Source organism: Leptopilina boulardi, unplaced genomic scaffold (genome assembly GCF_019393585.1).
Source record: "Leptopilina boulardi isolate dan_hultmark-lab unplaced genomic scaffold, ZJU_Lbou_2.1 LbouV2_248, whole genome shotgun sequence".
NCBI classification, from domain to species: Eukaryota; Metazoa; Arthropoda; class Insecta; order Hymenoptera; family Figitidae; genus Leptopilina; species Leptopilina boulardi.
In genome coordinates, this window is record NW_026137805.1 from 1234701 (window position 1) to 1255363 (window position 20663).

General features: G+C 27.3%; 1 protein-coding gene across 1 annotated transcript; it reads left to right on the forward strand.

The window, feature by feature from the left end:
• Window positions 1–7594: 7594 nt before the first annotated feature.
• On the forward strand, window positions 7595–9451 carry LOC127280532 (uncharacterized). The gene is made up of 2 exons (XM_051303577.1): window positions 7595–8458; window positions 9082–9451. Exons 1-2 carry the CDS (start codon window positions 7826–7828, stop codon window positions 9235–9237), a joined length of 789 nt encoding a protein of 262 aa, XP_051159534.1. The 5' UTR covers window positions 7595–7825; the 3' UTR covers window positions 9238–9451.
• Window positions 9452–20663: the final 11212 nt, after the last annotated feature.

The window sequence follows — 20663 nt, forward strand, 5'->3', positions numbered from 1 at the left end:
AATATCGAGACTTTTTTTTATACTTTTAGAATTCGAGGTATCAATATATCGTAATGTTACGCCAATATGTATTATATATACTAAGCTAATGCAAAAAAAGGAAAAAATTAGTTTCTAGAAAAGAGCATTACTCTAATAAGTTTCATTTCTTATCATGTTTTCCACAAAGTAATGGATTTGTCACTATATACTATTTTATATCGGTTAAAAGATTAATAAATAGAAAAAAAAGAAATTCCAATGTGCGGTTTAGTTGTCCTATTTAGTTTTATTTTCTAGTGAATATTATATTTATACCAAATTATATATATACAATATAATAATAATAATAATAATAATAATAATAATAATTTAAAAAAATTGATAAATTTTCACCCTAGAGAGTAAAAAAGTGCATTTTTGACCCGAGGGAGTAAAATTTTCCTTTAAAATCTTATAAATAACAAAATAACCATATTTAACGTTTTCCTGACTTTGGGAATTAAAAAAAATCACTTTTTTCCAATTCTAGGGAGTAAAATGACCATTTTTCACCCTAGGGTGAAATTTTTAAGTCCTCTACTTTAGCTATGTAATAGTGAAATATATCGCTGTTTCAAATAATGATTTTTTTTCCCTGTTAGATCGAAAATATTCAATAAAAACTGATTTTTATTTTACTTTATATTAAAACTGAACATTTATTATTATACTGAATCCAAAGTATCACTGAACATAACCTAAAAAAAATTTTTCTTTAAGTTTCCTTTTCTGGTTTATAAATATAACATAAAAATAGCCAATATAAGACGGGAAGTAAACATTTTGTCAACATTTTTTTTTCCCTTGTCACATATATTATTTTAACATCATGTTCCTAACGATAAAGCATGTAAAATTGAAAGCCCTTTAAAAAAAAAAGACGCGAGAAAAATAATGTGTTTTTTTTTAACCAGCGTCACAAGTATTTTGTTGATTAAAACTGACCCTGATTTGATCGTTATAAGTGTCAGAGATATGTGATTCTCAAATAGCTACTGGAAAATTTCTCTCTATATATGTATATCTATATATCCCTAATAAATATTAAAAAAAAAAAAAAAAAAAAAAAGGCGACGCAAAATTACGCCCCCAAGTAGTAGTTAAGTGCGACAAAGTGTCGCTCCGTGTTGGCCTTCCACGTTAAGTGAGATAAGTTTCTAAAAAAGCAAGTTTGCATGGATATATACCCCCTTCCCCCTCTGTTTCGAGTTACCACACTTATACATTTATACACTGTGGATAATTATCCGCATACACACAAGTATACATATATACCGCAGTTTCACATGCGTGATAAAATTATTAACGTAAATACCGGAGTGCATGTTACCTTCTTCGAGATTAAATTCGATTAGTGTACAATCTGGGTTGCATTTACCCCGTAGTTATAATACTGGTTATATAGTTGCGAAAGCAGTCCCTCCACTTCGTTCGGCTATCGTCGCACGTAGATTTTTAATTGCCTTTTTCCATGGACTAAAAGGCCCCCTAACCTCACCTTATCGCCATATATATATACATATATATAAATGTACGCCTATTTTTTCCAAGTAAATGAAAATTTCTTCTTCTATTTAATTCCACAAGAAGGAAAAGTATAAATATATGACACGCGTCAAGTACATTATATGCAGTTACACATAAACGGAAATATATTATTCAAAAAATTATTTATTTCCACATTTTTTTTTAAATTTCGCGCCAATACCTCTAATTTTTGTGTTACATGGTTGGCACTAATACGCCTGCTAACAACTCTCTCTTAGTTACTTTAGGTCCTAGTTACTTTAGGTACTAGTTACTGTAGGTACTAGTTATTTTAGCTACTATTTACTTTAGTTACTAGTTACTTTAGGTACTAGTTATTTTAGGTACTAGTTACTTTAGGTACTAGTTACTTTAGGTACTATTATTTTAGGTACTAGTTACTTTAGGTACTAGTTATTTTAGGTACTAGTAATTTTAGGTACTAGTAATTTTAGGTACTATTATTTTAGGTACTAGTTACTTTAGGTACTAGATACTTTAAGTCCTAGATACTTTAAGTCCTAGTTACTTTAGGTCCTAGTTACTTTAAGTCCTAGTTACTTTAGGTCCTAGTTATTTTATGTCCTAGTTACTTTAGGTACTAGTTAGTTTAGGTACTAGATACTTTAAGTCCTAGTTACTTTAAGACCTAGTTACTTTAGGTCCTAGTTATTTTATGTCCTAGTTACTTTAGGTCCTAATTACTTTATGTTCTAGTTACTTTAGGTCCTAGTTATTTTAGGTACTAGTTACTTTAGGTCCTAGTTACTTTAGGTCCTAGTTATTTTTTGTCCTAGTTACTTTAGGTACTAGTTACTTTAGGTACTAGTTACTTTAGGTACTAGTTACTTTAGGTACTAGTTACTTTAAGTCCTAGTTACTTTAGGTCCTAGTTATTTTAGGTCCTAGTTACTTTAGCTACTAGTTACTTTAGTTACTCTATTTTAGGTCTGTTTTTAACATAGATCAAACATAACCTCAAAATTCAAGGACATATGTCAAAAGACCGTTGGGTTCCAGATTATGTCGGACAAACATAACTTTAAATTCCCTTAACCAAGAAACGAACATAATCTCAGAGTTTAGGTAAAATTTTAATAATTTTCATATAAGCCTTTAAAAATTAACCCTTAAAGTGGAAAATCATATAAATATATATATAAATTTAAAAAAAAATCCTTTTAACAGTATTATAGTATTATTATATAAATAAAGGGTGATTATTTTTTGCGAATCAAGATATTTGTCTTGAGATATAGTATATATGTATATATATGTAAACGTAATATGAAAAGAATGAATTGCTTATTGTTAGACACGTAAATACCTCGTTGCAAGTTCGATCGATGAATAGTTGTCGCAACTTGATGAAAAAGCGGGCTGTTTTTGCGTGTTATGTACATACATTTCGAGTGCCTTGAAATCCGAGGCAACTCGCTAATTTCGAGCCATAGGAATGCAACAAGTGACTCTCAACGAGAGAGAGAGAGAGAGAGAGAGAGAGAGAGAGAGAGAGAGAGAGAGAGAGAGAGAGAGAGAGAGAGAGAGAGAGAGAGAGAGAGAGAGAGCGAGAGAGAGAAACGAAAGAAAGAGAGCGGCGAGAGAAATTAATGTAACTTCCTCTTCTATTTTTTTTCGACACAAAACAAAATTTTTTTAAATGTTTCCCAAGTGTTTCAAAATAATTAAAGTAAAAAAATATATTTAAAAAAAAATTTAATATGGCGTTATATCAATGGATTTCTTTCTATCTATTGTTACAAGTTTTCTTCATCGTTGAGACAAACTCAGCGGGTGGTCAGAGAGAATCAGTCAAAAAAAAAAAAATACAAGAATTATTAGAGTAGATTTATAATATATAATTAATTTAAAAAGAAATAAATGGATTAACATATATTTATTTTAACAATATAAAAAAAAATGTATACCTTTTTTTTTATTATTATATCATAACTATCATATGAGGGTATTTAAATTTTTTGTATTCTTTAGGCTCTTTGAATAGACATGGGAACCGTGTAAAAATTCGAAAATCTTTGACCCTTATGTATAGGAACATTTATAATATATATATATATATATAGGGACATAAATATAGCGATACAATAATAATCATTAAATTTCTTGTATAAGGAATGAAATTTTCTAAATTCTCAAGCGCCCTATTTCGAGCAGTTCATCAGAGTCGAGACAAATTTATAGATATCCGAGAGAGAGAGTGAGAGAGAGAGACTCTATGAACGATCGCCAGCTAGACACACATTTAAGGGTCAATCACGCGCAATGGAATTTCTCATCACATAGCCAAGGTAGTTAACTGAGACATTTAATAACGATATCCACAGACTTTGTACCTATTAGCGACATACTAATACAGATCGACCTTTTTATGGGGAAATGTATTAATATTCCCCTCAATTTATTATAAGTTGAAATTTCTAATGGTTATAGAAATTTTATTTCATATAAGATGTCAAAATTTTTCTATTTACAGTGAAAAATAATTTATTTTCATTCAAAATAATTGGTTACTTGACTATTATCAAATAAATAAATATTTTCTTGAATCAAATAAATGTTTACTCGAATCAAGGGAATGTTTACTTTAATCAAATAAATATTTACTGGAACCAAATAAATATTTACTTGAATCAAATAAATGTTTACTTTAATCAAATAAATATTTACTAGAACCAAATAAATATTTACTTGAATCAAATAAATGTTTACGCGAATCAAGGAAACGTTTACTTGAATCAAATAAATGTTTACTCGAATCAAGGGAATGTTTACTTTAATCAAATAAATATTTACTGGAACCAAATAAATATTTACTTGAATCAAATAAATGTTTACTTTAATCAAATAAATATTTACTGGAACCAAATAAATATTTACTTGAACCAAATAAATATTTACTTGAATCAAATAAATGTTTACGCGAATCAAGGAAACGTTTACTTGAATCAAATAAATGTTTACTCGAATCAAGGGAATGTTTACTTTAATCAAATAAATATTTACTGGAACCAAATAAATATTTACTTGAATCAAATAAATGTTTACTTTAATCAAATTAATATTTACTGGAACCAAATAAATATTTACTTGAATCAAATAAATGTTTACTTTAATCAAATAAATATTTACTAGAACCAAATAAATATTTACTTGAATCAAATAAATATTTATTTGAACCAAATAAACATTTACTTGAACTAGATAATTTTTATTTGAAACAATAATTTCTGTATTTAAAACAAATATGAGCTCAAATAATAATTATTATATTTAATACAAATATTTATTTAATAATATTTAAAAATAATAAAATAATTAACAATTGATTCGAAAAGCATATAAATGACATGAAGTTGCAACTAAAACCCTATTTTCATAACCGCATTCATAACGAGAATGTAAATTTTCATCATTAGGTTAAAGAGAAAAAATAATAAACGTAAACACAGAAAAATTGTACGTCCAAGAAAAATAAAAGCAAAAAACAAAAAAAAAAAATTTGAAAAAACTAAATAAGAAAATTACGTTAAATGAAGAAACTATAATTTTTCAAATGATTATATTTTAAAATCGATTTTACATTTATCGTGAGAGACGTGAGTGTGTGCATAAAAAAAAAAACCTTTTCACGCATATGGAGATCTTTAATCATTCATCTTAACCTTCAGGTTTTCACCTTAACCTTTAAATCGCTAATCTTAATATCAATGTCACACAAAAACATATATAATTATATAATGATAACATAATAATTTTCTACTCAAAAGAAAAAAAAAATATAATAAATATAATCTCATCAGATAAATGTCTTCTTATTCGAGTTTGATCTCAAGTGATCCATCAAAAATATCAATAAAAAGAAGAGGGGAAAAAAAAAAAATTTTTCAATAGAAAATTTATTGGAAACTAATTTCATTAAATCAATAATTATTAAGTGGATATATTATTTTCAAATCAAATGTCGACACGAATGAAATTATTATTTTTGATATGGACAATAATAATTTAAATCGTGAGACAAAATTTATTTCAAAATCAATGATAATTGGATGTCATGATAATGATTTGATTATTGGTAAAAAATCATCTTTACGCGAATTAAATAATTTATGCTTTGGAATGAATGAGACAAATTTACTCGAGGATTTTCAATTGGATTTACTACGTAAGGGAAATTTTAAAAATCGAAATCGGTAGGTAATTATTTTTCAAAATTTAAGAAAAAGAAATTATTTTCAAAAATTTTTTTTTTCCGAATTAAAAATTTTATTTATTTTTTTTTAATACAAAGTAAATTTTTAACCCAAGGGAGAAAAATGCCAATTTTAAACTCAAGGAATAAAAATAACTATTTTCGACCCTAGAGATTAAATAATTTTCAAATACTCATTTTAAAAAAAATTAAAAAATATTAATTAAACTTTTTAGTATATTTTTAAAGAATTTATTTTAATTTAAAAGTAAAATTAAAAAATATAAATGAAAAAAAAAAATTGAAAAGGAAAATTTTTGCAGAAAACGAAAAAATCTAAAATTATCAACGAGTGACGAAATAATTGGCGAGAAAACAAATTTTAAATCAACAAATCTTGTGAGTAAATTAATAAATCGTATAAAACAAGATTTTCAAGAACCCGAAAATATTGTACCAGTAATTTGTAATTTACCAAATTGGAAACCAATTTTTTTCACTAATCGTCCCAACGTTAGGGAACAACAATTATTTTTCAAAAATTTCTCACGTTTTGGTCCCGAGGAACCAACAATTAATTCAATTGGTTTAAAATATAATTTATCAAAAACAAACATTGTCAATGTTAAAAATGAAAAAACAAAAATTCAAGAAACAATTAAAAATAAATTTTGGCTTGAATTTTTTAATAATCCAAAACCAATTAAAACACAATCATTACAAAATTTTTTACATTCAAAAATTTCACCAACAAATACAATTAAATTGATGAAATCATTTTCTGAAACTAAAATTCATGTTACACATTCATTTCATGAAATTGGTCGTAATTCACGTAAAATTTGTCGACAACGAAGAAAGAAAAAAATACGAATCAATAATAATAATAATAATAATAATAATGTTAATGTGAGTGTAAAAAGTGAAAATTCACAAAATTCTTTTCAAAAATTAATTGATGGAAAATTTGCAAAATTTACGGATAATGACAAATTGAGCTTCGATGATGAGAGAAAAAATTGGGAAAATGGAAAAAAATGGAAATTTTATCAAAAAAATGTCAAAAAAGGGGAAAATTTAAAAAAAAATTCAACTTTTGAATGTGGAGAAAATTTTCAAAATAGAAGAAATTTGAAGAATTTTAATAGTAGTGAAAATTTTGGAAATTTAATGAATTCAAATAATTTGGAAAAAAATGAAAATTTGCGAAATTCCAAAAATTGGAAAAATGATGAAAATTCGCCAAATTTTGTCAATTTAGATGATAAGAAAAATTCGAAAATTCAGGAAAATGTCAATAATTTTGAAAATTTGGGTAATTTTGAAAATTCCAAAAATTCTAGACGTCGCAAAAATGACAAAAGTATTGAAAATTTAAAAAATAATTTCGAAAATTGTAAAAAATCACAAAATTTTGAAAATTTGAGTAAAATTAAATGTTCCAAGAATTCAAAAAGTCGGGAAAATTTCAGTAATTTTGAAAATATGAATACTAATTTCAAAAATTGTGAAAAAGAAAAAAATTTCGTAAATTCGAGTAATTTTGATTTCAAAAAATCGAGAAATCACAAAAATAACAATAATTCTCAAAATGTGAAAAATAGTAACAAAAATTGTGAAAAATTACAAAATTTTGAATATTCCAAAAATTCAGAAAATTTGAAAAATCACGAAAATTTTGACGAAACAATAATTTGTAATAAAACAAAAATAATTGAAAATTCAAAAATTAAAAAAAAATCTAAAATACCCCAAAAAACAAAATCTTCAACAATGAATGAATCAATAATTTTTTGTGAAGACACACTATCGGAGAAATTAAAACAAATTACATCGGAAGAAAAAATTACACCAATTAAAACAATTTCCATTGATTCGCTAAATTTTTGCGAAACAGAATTAAGAAAATTAGATAATTTTAAATGTGAATCAATTGTTAATTATTCACAAAATGATTCCATTGAATCAGATATTTTGAAAAATATAAAAACACGAATAGACGAAGATTTTGCAGAAAATTTTAATATTCAAAATTCACCAATTTCCAAATTACCCCAACGAATAATGTTAAATGAAAAAAATTCATCAACTATAATAATGGAAAAAAAAATTTTACATAAAAATGAAAAAATTACCACCTATTTGGAAAAAAATGAAAAAATTTTATCACCCAAAACATTTCGTATGAAAAAAAGTCCAAAAAAATCACTAATACCAAAAGCAATAAAATCAATGAAATTACAAGATGAGAAATTATTAATAAATAACGAATTAAATTTAATAATGAGAGAAAATAGTGAAAATTTTGAATGGAGAAATCTTGAATTAAATGAGGGAAAAAATTCACCAACAAGAAATTTAATCGAATCTATTGATTCGGGAATTCATACGGATTTTTCTCTAACCGAACAAAGAATAGAAAAAAATTCCTATCGTTCGACAAATGATGATTCCTTAAGATTGAGGGGGAAAAATGACAATTTATTTGAATCAAGAATGGGATTTCGATATTTTGATATTAATAATGAAATTTTTTGGTCTAACGATGAGGCAATGGATTGTAAACTTGAGGAAGTTGTTGAGAATTTACGTGAAGAATTGTATCAATTTGAAATGAGAATGAGAGAAAAAATTAATGGAAATAATTTATTGGTTCATGATGAAAATTTTGATTTTAGCTACAGAAATATTGAAAAGGTATTTTTTTTGGTTTAGACCCACGCGTAACATAACCTCAAACTAAAAAAAATGATAATATATAAATTGATAAATTAATTTCTATTTCAATTTCTTCTAAATATTTAGAATCTCGAATAATGATTTAAAGCATTGATAATGTAGAAGTTTGTACGTAGAGGCGAAACTCAATGCTTTATAAGTAACTAGTACAGGTGGCGCTGCAGTCGTTTTGTTGATTATTTTTTTCAAACTGAACTTAAAAAAGACTATTACTAGGCAAATACAAAATAACAATATTGTTCACCAACTTTAAACAAAAAAAAAATATAAAATCTGAAATAATTATTAAATAATAAACATGATGATATCGATCACTCCGAGTCAGAATTAAATTCTAACTCGGAGTGATCGATATCATCATGTTTATTATTTAATCCTCCTGAGTGATAAATTCTAAATAATATTATTGAAATAATTATTATTTAACAAATTTTTTAGCAAAATTATTTTGAAATACTTTTAAAATTAAAATTTTATTTATTGTGAAAAAACCAACTTTTTAATTTGAGGTTATGTTAATTATAAAAAAAAGGAAAAATTTTTCTGACTTTATAATCTCCAATATTTTGACATTTTTATAGCCGAGACGTAAAAGCTCATTCACCAGTTGGTCAGATTCTTCAAAGAATTCTTTTTTGTCCAGCGGAGAGGATTTTGACATGAATATCTCAAGCCCCACACTCTCACTATTCACAGATTCAGAATATGAAAAATCTTCCCAAATATATTCAGATTAATTTTTAAGTCAGTGGTTTTTTTTTTTTTTGCAATTTGCAATAAAGGAATGTAATAATGTTCTTGTAAAAAAAGTACAAAATGCTTTTTTTTTGTTATTTTTCAATTTTAATCTCAAATAAAAAATAGTTTTTTTGTTAACAAATTTTGTACAATAATTAGAAACCAGTTATAAAACGAAAAAAAAGTAAATGAAAATTTTTTTTTTATCAAAAAATGTCGATAAATGATGTTACGAAATTAAATTATTTTTTTGAAAAGAAACATATACAAATGAAAGTTATATTCTTCAACCACTGGTTGAGAAGAGATTTTATCTTGTCTTATTTCCAATGGAATATTTTTCCATTTGGCAAAGTCTTGTGTTCTGTTACCTGAGACAGTTTCAAATTTCCGCTCAGCTGGACAGAATGGATATGAAGAGACGTTATGGACACTACTTTGTTAGGAAAATGTATATATATATACTGAATAGACGTTACGCGACAGTGTATCTCTCTTTTTACCCTTCAAAGGAAACCGCACGGAGAAAGCAGAGAAATATATATATATATGGTCAACTTGGCTTTAATGATGTGGTCGAACTTGTTGACAAACCCTACTCTATTATACACAACAAGGCGACAATTGACGTGTTTCAACAATTTACAATTATCACGAAGAAGCCAGGCAGAAATTTGTCCCATTCTAGAATTTATATTTGTAGATACATGTCTTGTGAAGACACCAAAAACACGCTAACATTATTATATATGGGTTTTATTGTGTAATAATATAGAAAAGTTAATTTAAACCCTCGAACTAGAGAGAAACTATTCAGAGCCCTGTTACGAGTTTTTCTATATTATCATATTTTATAATTGTCAACTTAATATGACTTATATACTGTATAATAATAAGCAAAAGTTAGACTAAACATTCGAACTAGGAAAAAACTAGTCAAAGCCCTGTCAAAGTTTCTGTAAATTACCCAATTGTATTACTAAAGATTTAATGGAGTAATTTTTGACGAAAATCGCTAAAATGGTCATAAAATTGGGTTTCCTCTACTCGGATCGGGCTGTCAAATTTTTTCTACACTTTAAGGTGTATTTTGTGCAAGAAATTGAAATAAAATAGTCCGCCTAAGAAAAATTGAATTTTTTTGAAAATTTTTTTTCGACGAAAATCGCTTTAATGGTGATAAAATTGGGGTTCCTCTACTCGGATCGGGCTGTCAATTTTTTTCTACACTTTTAGGTGTATTTTGTGCAAGGAATTGCAATAAAATAGTGTGCCTAAGAAAAATTGAATTTTTTTGAAAATTTTTTTTTGACGAAAATCGCTAAAATGGTCATAAAATTGGTGTTCCTCTACTCGGATCGGGCTGTCAATTTTTTTCTACACTTTTAGGTGTATTTTGTGCAAGAAATTGCAATAAAATAGTGTGCCTAAGAAAAATTGAATTTTTTTGAAAATTTTTTTTTGACGAAAATCGCTAAAATGGTCATAAAATTGGTGTTCCTCTACTCGGATCGGGCTGTCAATTTTTTTCTACACTTTTAGGTGTATTTTGTGCAAGAAATTGCAATAAAATAGTGTGCCTAAGAAAAATTGAATTTTTTTGAAAATTTTTTTTTGACGAAAATCGCTAAAATGGTCATAAAATTGGTGTTCCTCTACTCGGATCGGGCTGTCAATTTTTTTCTACACTTTTAGGTGTATTTTGTGCATGAAATTGAAATAAAATAGTCCGCCTAAGAAAAATTGAATTTTTTTGAAAATTTTTTTTTGACGAAAATCGCTAAAATGGTCATAAAATTGGTGTTCCTCTACTCGGATCGGGCTGTCAATTTTTTTCTACACTTTTAGGTGTATTTTGTGCAAGAAATTGCAATAAAATAGTGTGCCTAAGAAAAATTGAATTTTTTTGAAAATTTTTTTTTGACGAAAACCGCTAAAATGGTCATAAAATTGGTGTTCCTCTACTCGGATCGGGCTGTCAATTTTTTTCTACACTTTTAGGTGTATTTTGTGCATGAAATTGAAATAAAATAGTCCGCCTAAGAAAAATTGAATTTTTTTGAAAATTTTTTTTTGACGAAAATCGCTAAAATGGTCATAAAATTGGTGTTCCTCTACTCGGATCGGGCTGTCAATTTTTTTCTACACTTTTAGGTGTATTTTGTGCAAGAAATTGCAATAAAATAGTGTGCCTAAGAAAAATTGAATTTTTTTGAAAATTTTTTTTTGACGAAAACCGCTAAAATGGTCATAAAATTGGTGTTCCTCTACTCGGATCGGGCTGTCAATTTTTTTCTACACTTTTAGGTGTATTTTGTGCAAGAAATTGAAATAAAATAGTCCGCCTAAGAAAAATTGAATTTTTTTGAAAATTTTTTTTTGACGAAAATCGCTAAAATGGTCATAAAATTGGTGTTCCTCTACTCGGATCGGGCTGTCAATTTTTTTCTACACTTTTAGGTGTATTTTGTGCAAGAAATTGAAATAAAATAGTCCGCCTAAGAAAAATTGAATTTTTTTTAAAATTTTTTTTTGACGAAAATCGCTAAAATGGTCATAAAATTGGTGTTCCTCTACTCGGATCGGGCTGTCAATTTTTTTCTACACTTTTAGGTGTATTTTGTGCAAGAAATTGAAATAAAATAGTCCGCCTAAGAAAAATTGAATTTTTTTGAAAATTTTTTTTTGACGAAAATCGCTAAAATGGTCATAAAATTGGTGTTCCTCTACTCGGATCGGGCTGTCAATTTTTTTCTACACTTTTAGGTGTATTTTGTGCAAGGAATTGCAATAAAATAGTGTGCCTAAGAAAAATTGAATTTTTTTGAAAATTTTTTTTTGACGAAAATCGCTAAAATGGTCATAAAATTGGTGTTCCTCTACTCGGATCGGGCTGTCAAATTTTTTCTACACTTTAAGGTGTATTTTGTGCAAGAAATTGAAATAAAATAGTCCGCCTAAGAAAAATTGAATTTTTTTGAAAATTTTTTTTCGACGAAAATCGCTTTAATGGTCATAAAATTGGTGTTCCTCTACTCGGATCGGGCTGTCAATTTTTTTCTACACTTTTAGGTGTATTTTGTGCAAGGAATTGCAATAAAATAGTGTGCCTAAGAAAAATTGAATTTTTTTGAAAATTTTTTTTTGACGAAAATCGCTAAAATGGTCATAAAATTGGTGTTCCTCTACTCGGATCGGGCTGTCAATTTTTTTCTACACTTTTAGGTGTATTTTGTGCAAGAAATTGAAATAAAATAGTCCGCCTAAGAAAAATTGAACTTTTTTGAAAATTTTTTTTTGACGAAAATCGCTAAAATGGTCATAAAATTGGTGTTCCTCTACTCGGATCGGGCTGTCAATTTTTTTCTACACTTTTAGGTGTATTTTGTGCAAGAAATTGCAATAAAATAGTGTGCCTAAGAAAAATTGAATTTTTTTGAAAATTTTTTTTTGACGAAAATCGCTAAAATGGTCATAAAATTGGTGTTCCTCTACTCGGATCGGGCTGTCAATTTTTTTCTACACTTTTAGGTGTATTTTGTGCAAGAAATTGAAATAAAATAGTCCGCCTAAGAAAAATTGAATTTTTTTGAAAATTTTTTTTTGACGAAAATCGCTAAAATGGTCATAAAATTGGTGTTCCTCTACTCGGATCGGGCTGTCAATTTTTTTCTACACTTTTAGGTGTATTTTGTGCAAGAAATTGAAATAAAATAGTCCGCCTAAGAAAAATTGAATTTTTTTGAAAATTTTTTTTTGACGAAAATCGCTAAAATGGTCATAAAATTGGTGTTCCTCTACTCGGATCGGGCTGTCAATTTTTTTCTACACTTTTAGGTGTATTTTGTGCAAGAAATTGAAATAAAATAGTCCGCCTAAGAAAAATTGAATTTTTTTGAAAATTTTTTTTTGACGAAAATCGCTAAAATGGTCATAAAATTGGTGTTCCTCTACTCGGATCGGGCTGTCAATTTTTTTCTACACTTTTAGGTGTATTTTGTGCAAGAAATTGCAATAAAATAGTGTGCCTAAGAAAAATTGAATTTTTTTGAAAATTTTTTTTTGACGAAAATCGCTAAAATGGTCATAAAATTGGTGTTCCTCTACTCGGATCGGGCTGTCAATTTTTTTCTACACTTTTAGGTGTATTTTGTGCAAGAAATTGCAATAAAATAGTCCGCCTAAGAAAAATTGAATTTTTTTGAAAATTTTTTTTTGACGAAAATCGCTAAAATGGTCATAAAATTGGTGTTCCTCTACTCGGATCGGGCTGTCAATTTTTTTCTACACTTTTAGGTGTATTTTGTGCAAGAAATTGCAATAAAATAGTGTGCCTAAGAAAAATTGAATTTTTTTGAAAATTTTTTTTTGACGAAAATCGCTAAAATGGTCATAAAATTGGTGTTCCTCTACTCGGATCGGGCTGTCAATTTTTTTCTACACTTTTAGGTGTATTTTGTGCAAGAAATTGAAATAAAATAGTCCGCCTAAGAAAAATTGAATTTTTTTGAAAATTTTTTTTTGACGAAAATCGCTAAAATGGTCATAAAATTGGTGTTCCTCTACTCGGATCGGGCTGTCAATTTTTTTCTACACTTTTAGGTGTATTTTGTGCAAGAAATTGAAATAAAATAGTCCGCCTAAGAAAAATTGAATTTTTTTGAAAATTTTTTTTTGACGAAAATCGCTAAAATGGTCATAAAATTGGTGTTCCTCTACTCGGATCGGGCTGTCAATTTTTTTCTACACTTTTAGGTGTATTTTGTGCAAGAAATTGCAATAAAATAGTGTGCCTAAGAAAAATTGAATTTTTTTGAAAATTTTTTTTTGACGAAAATCGCTAAAATGGTCATAAAATTGGTGTTCCTCTACTCGGATCGGGCTGTCAATTTTTTTCTACACTTTTAGGTGTATTTTGTGCAAGAAATTGCAATAAAATAGTGTGCCTAAGAAAAATTGAATTTTTTTGAAAATTTTTTTTTGACGAAAATCGCTAAAATGGTCATAAAATTGGTGTTCCTCTACTCGGATCGGGCTGTCAATTTTTTTCTACACTTTTAGGTGTATTTTGTGCAAGAAATTGAAATAAAATAGTCCGCCTAAGAAAAATTGAATTTTTTTGAAAATTTTTTTTTGACGAAAATCGCTAAAATGGTCATAAAATTGGTGTTCCTCTACTCGGATCGGGCTGTCAATTTTTTTCTACACTTTTAGGTGTATTTTGTGCAAGAAATTGAAATAAAATAGTCCGCCTAAGAAAAATTGAATTTTTTTGAAAATTTTTTTTTGACGAAAATCGCTAAAATGGTCATAAAATTGGTGTTCCTCTACTCGGATCGGGCTGTCAATTTTTTTCTACACTTTTAGGTGTATTTTGTGCAAGAAATTGCAATAAAATAGTGTGCCTAAGAAAAATTGAATTTTTTTGAAAATTTTTTTTTGACGAAAATCGCTAAAATGGTCATAAAATTGGTGTTCCTCTACTCGGATCGGGCTGTCAATTTTTTTCTACACTTTTAGGTGTATTTTGTGCAAGAAATTGAAATAAAATAGTCCGCCTAAGAAAAATTGAATTTTTTTGAAAATTTTTTTTTGACGAAAATCGCTAAAATGGTCATAAAATTGGTGTTCCTCTACTCGGATCGGGCTGTCAATTTTTTTCTACACTTTTAGGTGTATTTTGTGCAAGAAATTGAAATAAAATAGTCCGCCTAAGAAAAATTGAATTTTTTTGAAAATTTTTTTTTGACGAAAATCGCTAAAATGGTCATAAAATTGGTGTTCCTCTACTCGGATCGGGCTGTCAATTTTTTTCTACACTTTTAGGTGTATTTTGTGCAAGAAATTGAAATAAAATAGTCCGCCTAAGAAAAATTGAATTTTTTTGAAAATTTTTTTTTGACGAAAATCGTTAAAATGGTCATAAAATTGGTGTTCCTCTACTCGGATCGGGCTGTCAATTTTTTTCTACACTTTTAGGTGTATTTTGTGCAAGAAATTGAAATAAAATAGTCCGCCTAAGAAAAATTGAATTGTTTTGAAAATTTTTTTTTGACGAAAATCGCTAAAATGGTCATAAAATTGGTGTTCCTCTACTCGGATCGGGCTGTCAATTTTTTTCTACACTTTTAGGTATATTTAATTCAAGAATTTGCCATAAAATGGTGTGCCTTAGATGTACTGAATTTTTTGACAATTTTTCATTATTTTGATTTATAAAATTACGTTATCATTATGATTTAATAACTTTTATATAAGAAAGTTGACCAATGAAATGTTCGCAGCGCGCAGTTGCGCGCGCGTGTGTTGCTAATATTTTTATATACTATAAGGCGTTATAAGTTCAACAATCATATTATAGGGTAAAATATAGAAATTCTAACAGGGCTCTGAATAGTTTTTCCCTAGTTCTAGTTTTAAAATAATCTTTTCTATATTATTACATAGTATTTTTTTATTAAATAGCAGAAAAATTAATTGCTTTAAAAGTATCAAAGAAGAGGTAATTATTCATATAAATTAAAAACATAAATCTACAAAAATTTAATTTATTTAATAATTATTTAAAATTTTCCTTTTTTTGTTAAATTTTTTCTTCCTATTTTTGAAGGAAGAAAGACTATGAAAATTTTTAATGACGATTTTTGAAAACATGAAAGCTACTGAAGATTAGAAGAGAGACGGTTATATTTATTTCACTCTTTGTGAAAGCAACCCCTTGGATGATAGTACTATATGATATCAAAGAACCGCTAAGGAATCAGGAATTGAGCACATGGTTGGTTAAAGACTTACTAAGATACTTTTTCCAACGGCTGATCCTTGTGCCATGAATACGAATCCGGAAGATCGAAATACATTTCTCTAATTCATCTTATCCTGAAAATAATTATGTCCCTCTTTATATATATATATATATATATATATATATATACTAGAGAAGAATATTTCTTCTCTATATATATTATGATAAATTTTCAAATGAGACGCACTGATAATATTAAAAATTGATTTCTTACGCTATAAATATGAATATGCATATAAGGGGCATTCTTCATCAGACGTTACAAAATTAAAAAATTATTGGATTAAAATTTTGTTAAATTGATATTCTAATGTATTTTGCCAAAGTTTTAAGCGTATCCATATTAATAATTACTACACTGTAAAAAAAATTTACCTGGAATAGCGAAATCATTCACTAGAAGAGCAAAAGTTTTAATTGTTTCACAGTTAAATCTTTCACTATTTTAGTGAAAACTTTTCTTTGTTCCTGATAAATTTTTTTTCGCTTAAAATTTTGGCAAATTTTTATTCTATTTGATAGTAACAAATTTGGAAAATTTTAATTCATTTCAAAATATATTTCTAGTTAAAGGGGGGTCCTTTCAAAATAATAGCATTTTTCCATTATGGAGAAAGAATTTACGTCCCCGATTCAAGAATGTTTCTATCGTGAGGGAAGAATGTCGATTGGCGTGTGGACCAATTTCACGGGTTTCTCAGTTGAACTTCCACATCGTAACATCTATATATATATATATATATCTCTTTTTTTAAAAAAATATTATAATTATAAAATTTTAATTATAAAATCGGTATCATCATTTTCCTGTTTGACCATCAGTCGGTAATGTAGATTTCTATGTCGGTAATTTTTTATATTTTCATTTTTCTGTTTTTCTTTCAGTCGGTAATGTAGATTTCTATGTCGGCTTAAAAAATAAGTTTTAACCTTGTATTTAAAAAAAATTACTTTTTTTCGATAATATTGAAGGTTTTTTTTTAACATTTGTGGTCAAATTAAATCTATTCTGGCCGGAGAGGGTGTCTTTTTGTCAAAAAATGCCTCATATAAAATATCAATTAAATGATACAAGAAAAATCACTATAACGTGAGTATTTTCCGAAAGCTTTTACAGTTATTAAATATCATTGAGGTGTTGCTTATGTGGCAAAGGATCAGAATGATATTGTGGTCACCATCTTTTGTGTGTACTATCCATATATATATATATATGAAATACAATGTTTGAATGTGATCATTGTTTGTCGAGTGATAAAAGCTTGAAAACTGTTTGCTCATCTCTCAAATACTTTTGCCAACAAACCGTTTATCCCCGAGCTTTCATCTCGCAATTTCTAATCGGTTACTATCTTTTCCTCTCTCTATATATAAATGTGTATATGTATATTTGACCACCGCAACTGTTGATCTTTTTCCCAAGCTCAACACTCAAAAATATAGATATTTCTGTTATATTAAAATTCAAGAGAATATATATATTTTTATTATTTTCTTTCTAAATATAAATTTATGTTTTTCTATTATTTTTAGTATTTCTTTGATACAGGGTAAAATGAAAAAGTATTTCTTTTATTCAAAGAAAACTTTTTTTTTTTGATTCAAAAAAATCTTTTCTTTGTTTCAAAGAAACATTTTTCTGGGTGTAAAATGAACTTTTCTTTATTTATTTTTACGCAATATCTATTCATTAGTCGATTGTCCAGTTGGATTTTTCTCTAAATATATATATAAGGTATTATCGAGAAATTTCATTTACAGTGATCGGAAAGGCTTTTATAGGGACTAAAAATAGCTTCAGAAGATTTGCTTTTCAACAATTTGTCATCTATATATATAGAGAGAGAGAGAGAGAGAAAGAGAGAGATTTGAGAAACAGGAGCAGAGTTTTGATCAACCTTTAGAGGGATTTATTGCGGCGTTGGTATGTTTTATATATCCACTGGGTTATTTCACATCGACTTCCTGACAGTCGAGTGTAATAGAGGGAGAAGCAGTCTGAACCCTTCATGGGGTTGGGAAAAATGCCACAGCCACAGAGCGTCATGTCAGAGGGGTCAGAACATGAAAACAATTATATAATTTGCACCAGAGAACGTCTTGATCCTCTCTGGGATTTGTTTCTAAAGACGATCTGTCAAATTAAAACTATTTTATAAAATTTTTCCTAAATAAAAATAATTAATAAGTTAAAATTATATTCTTGTTTTTCTATTTTAGTTAGGTTTTCTTTTATATATATAAAGCCGAGTCAATAGGCTCCTCATGTTAACATAATAGAGTTCTTAATTTTTAATCTCGTAAAATAATTGTGGACACAGCTTAAAAGATTCCGGTTTGACGGCATTCATGAAACTTCTATAATAATTTTATTAGTTCATGGCGTATGGTTTATATACTAGTCATGAACTAATAAAATTATTATAGAAGTGACACGATTTTTCAAAATGCCCTCAAACCGGAAAGAAATTTATGCAATTTAAATAGTGTTTTATTCAATTATCAATTTGAGGTTAGATTACTTTTCAACTTTCTATACTGATAGAAAAAAAAAAAAGACTTCACTGCACCCAACAAAGGAAACAGGAATCCACTTAGTTCGAAGGGTTTTTACCATCCATGGTCCCACAGGAGTATATCCCAAGAACGGCACTATTTCCTGTCGCATAGAGGACGCGCCTCAGCTACTTGCCTGAAAAAGAGGAAGAAGCAATTTCTCAATTTTCTCCTGACTTTGTCATCTTCGCTTTGCTATTCGGCGAGAAAATAGAATTTTCAACGCCAAGTGCCATCTTCCCCTTCATACATATAACGCCGAACGACATAGTATTATATATAAGGGAGCGAGTGAGACTTTTTTTCTTCTTCTCACATACAAATCGCCTCACGCGCATCAAAATCTCGATAAATTTGTCCATTTTTTTCCCTTCCATTTCTTTTACACATATAGATCTCGTTTCATTGATAAATTGTCAGTTACGAGAATATCTTGAAACATATATCCAATTTAAATTCAATATACTGTGGGAATATATAAATTTTTATTTAAATTCTCTTATCAAATATATATATGCATTTTTTTAATTCGTTACAGTTTGAAATTGTTAATATAATTAGAGAAATATTTTTATTAGAAAGAGTGACAGTTTTCTTTTGGGTAACATAACCTTAAATCTCAACGTAAAATGTTGTCTTAAACTTTTAGTAAGTAACATAACCTTAAATTTGATAATTATTGTAAATTTAATATTTATCCAGTGTATCATTTTTAAAAATTATTTAATATTACAAAAAACCGAAAAAAATAGTAATATAGAAACGTTATGCTACATTTTTAATATTAATAATGAATTTCATTATTAATATAAAACTTTAATATTTTTAAATTTTAATCGCTATTATTCCGAAAATGCATTAGCCAATTAGAAAACGATTGTTCGAGATATCGATATTGATATCCACCGAACGATCTCAGCTCCATCTATGATGATTCAAAATAATTTCCATGAGTTTGTCTTTCTATGTCCGCATAGTTTCAGTTACAGTTCAGCAGAAGGAAAAAAAACATTTTTTTTCACATATGATTTGAAAAAAAACTGCTTATTTCTAATGCACCTTGAAATGGTATTTCAATAGTCAAAAATGTAATTATAAAATTATTATAAATTATTTGAAAAATTATAAATTAATAAATATTAAAAGTTAAATAATATTAATGAAATGAATTTAAATTTAGAGAAATAGAATTTCTGAAAATAATAGAAAGAGAGAGAAGATATGTAGAAAAAATTTAGGTTATGTGTACCGCCCTCATTGCAATAGAGTAACATTAATTTTTTTTTTTATTATATTATTTACTTATTACTTTTTTTTAGTTTTATATATCATTCCAATTTGTCGTAAAATTAATATATTAAAATTAGAGCGAAAAAAAAAATGTGTCATTCTATATGTACACTTTGCGAAAGAAATAAAATAATATGTCAGAGATTTTAAAACGTTCGTCGAGGAAAAAAAAAAAAAGAGGGTGAGATTTATCTTTTTATCCTTTTGGCACAAAGGTCCCGCGAAGATTACAGGGCCAACCAATCCCTTTCTGTATGGATTCTATATGAGAGGCATTATGTGAGAAGCTCAAAAGAGTGCCTAATATTGAACTACACATCATCCTTGGACAATAAGAATTCGAATCAGTCCTTATATTCACTTGAATCATTTATTTATTAACTTTTACCGCAGCTAATATAGAATTTTTAATATATAATATATTTAAAAAAAAAATTAAATATGTTTTTTTGAAATAATTATTTTTTATTTTTATTATTTTTTTCCCAGGGAGGGATCCGAAAGACTTATTTTCCACCCTCTATACAGGTAAGAAATGATGTACTTTCGGTACGTGTTAGAAAAAATATATTAATAACATCATTTATACGCTAAAATTTGACTATGGAATTTATTTTTGATTGGATTATTTGTAGAAAATGGATAAAAATTTGCGATTTTTAATGTTTGCAAATAAAAATGGAAAAATTGCTTTTTAGTTTTGAGGTTATGTTGATTGAATAAAATAAGGCATAATATTAATATGTAAAGACGTCTGTATTTCGATAAGGAAAT

Bases quoted from the DNA above. Each gene is read 5' to 3' on its own strand.
- LOC127280532 (XM_051303577.1), top strand. From the start codon at position 7,826: ATGTTAAATGAAAAAAATTCATCAACTATAATAATGGAAAAAAAAATT. The intron at 8,459-9,081 runs GTATTTTTTTTG...ACATTTTTATAG, and splicing joins GCTACAGAAATATTGAAAAG to CCGAGACGTAAAAGCTCATT.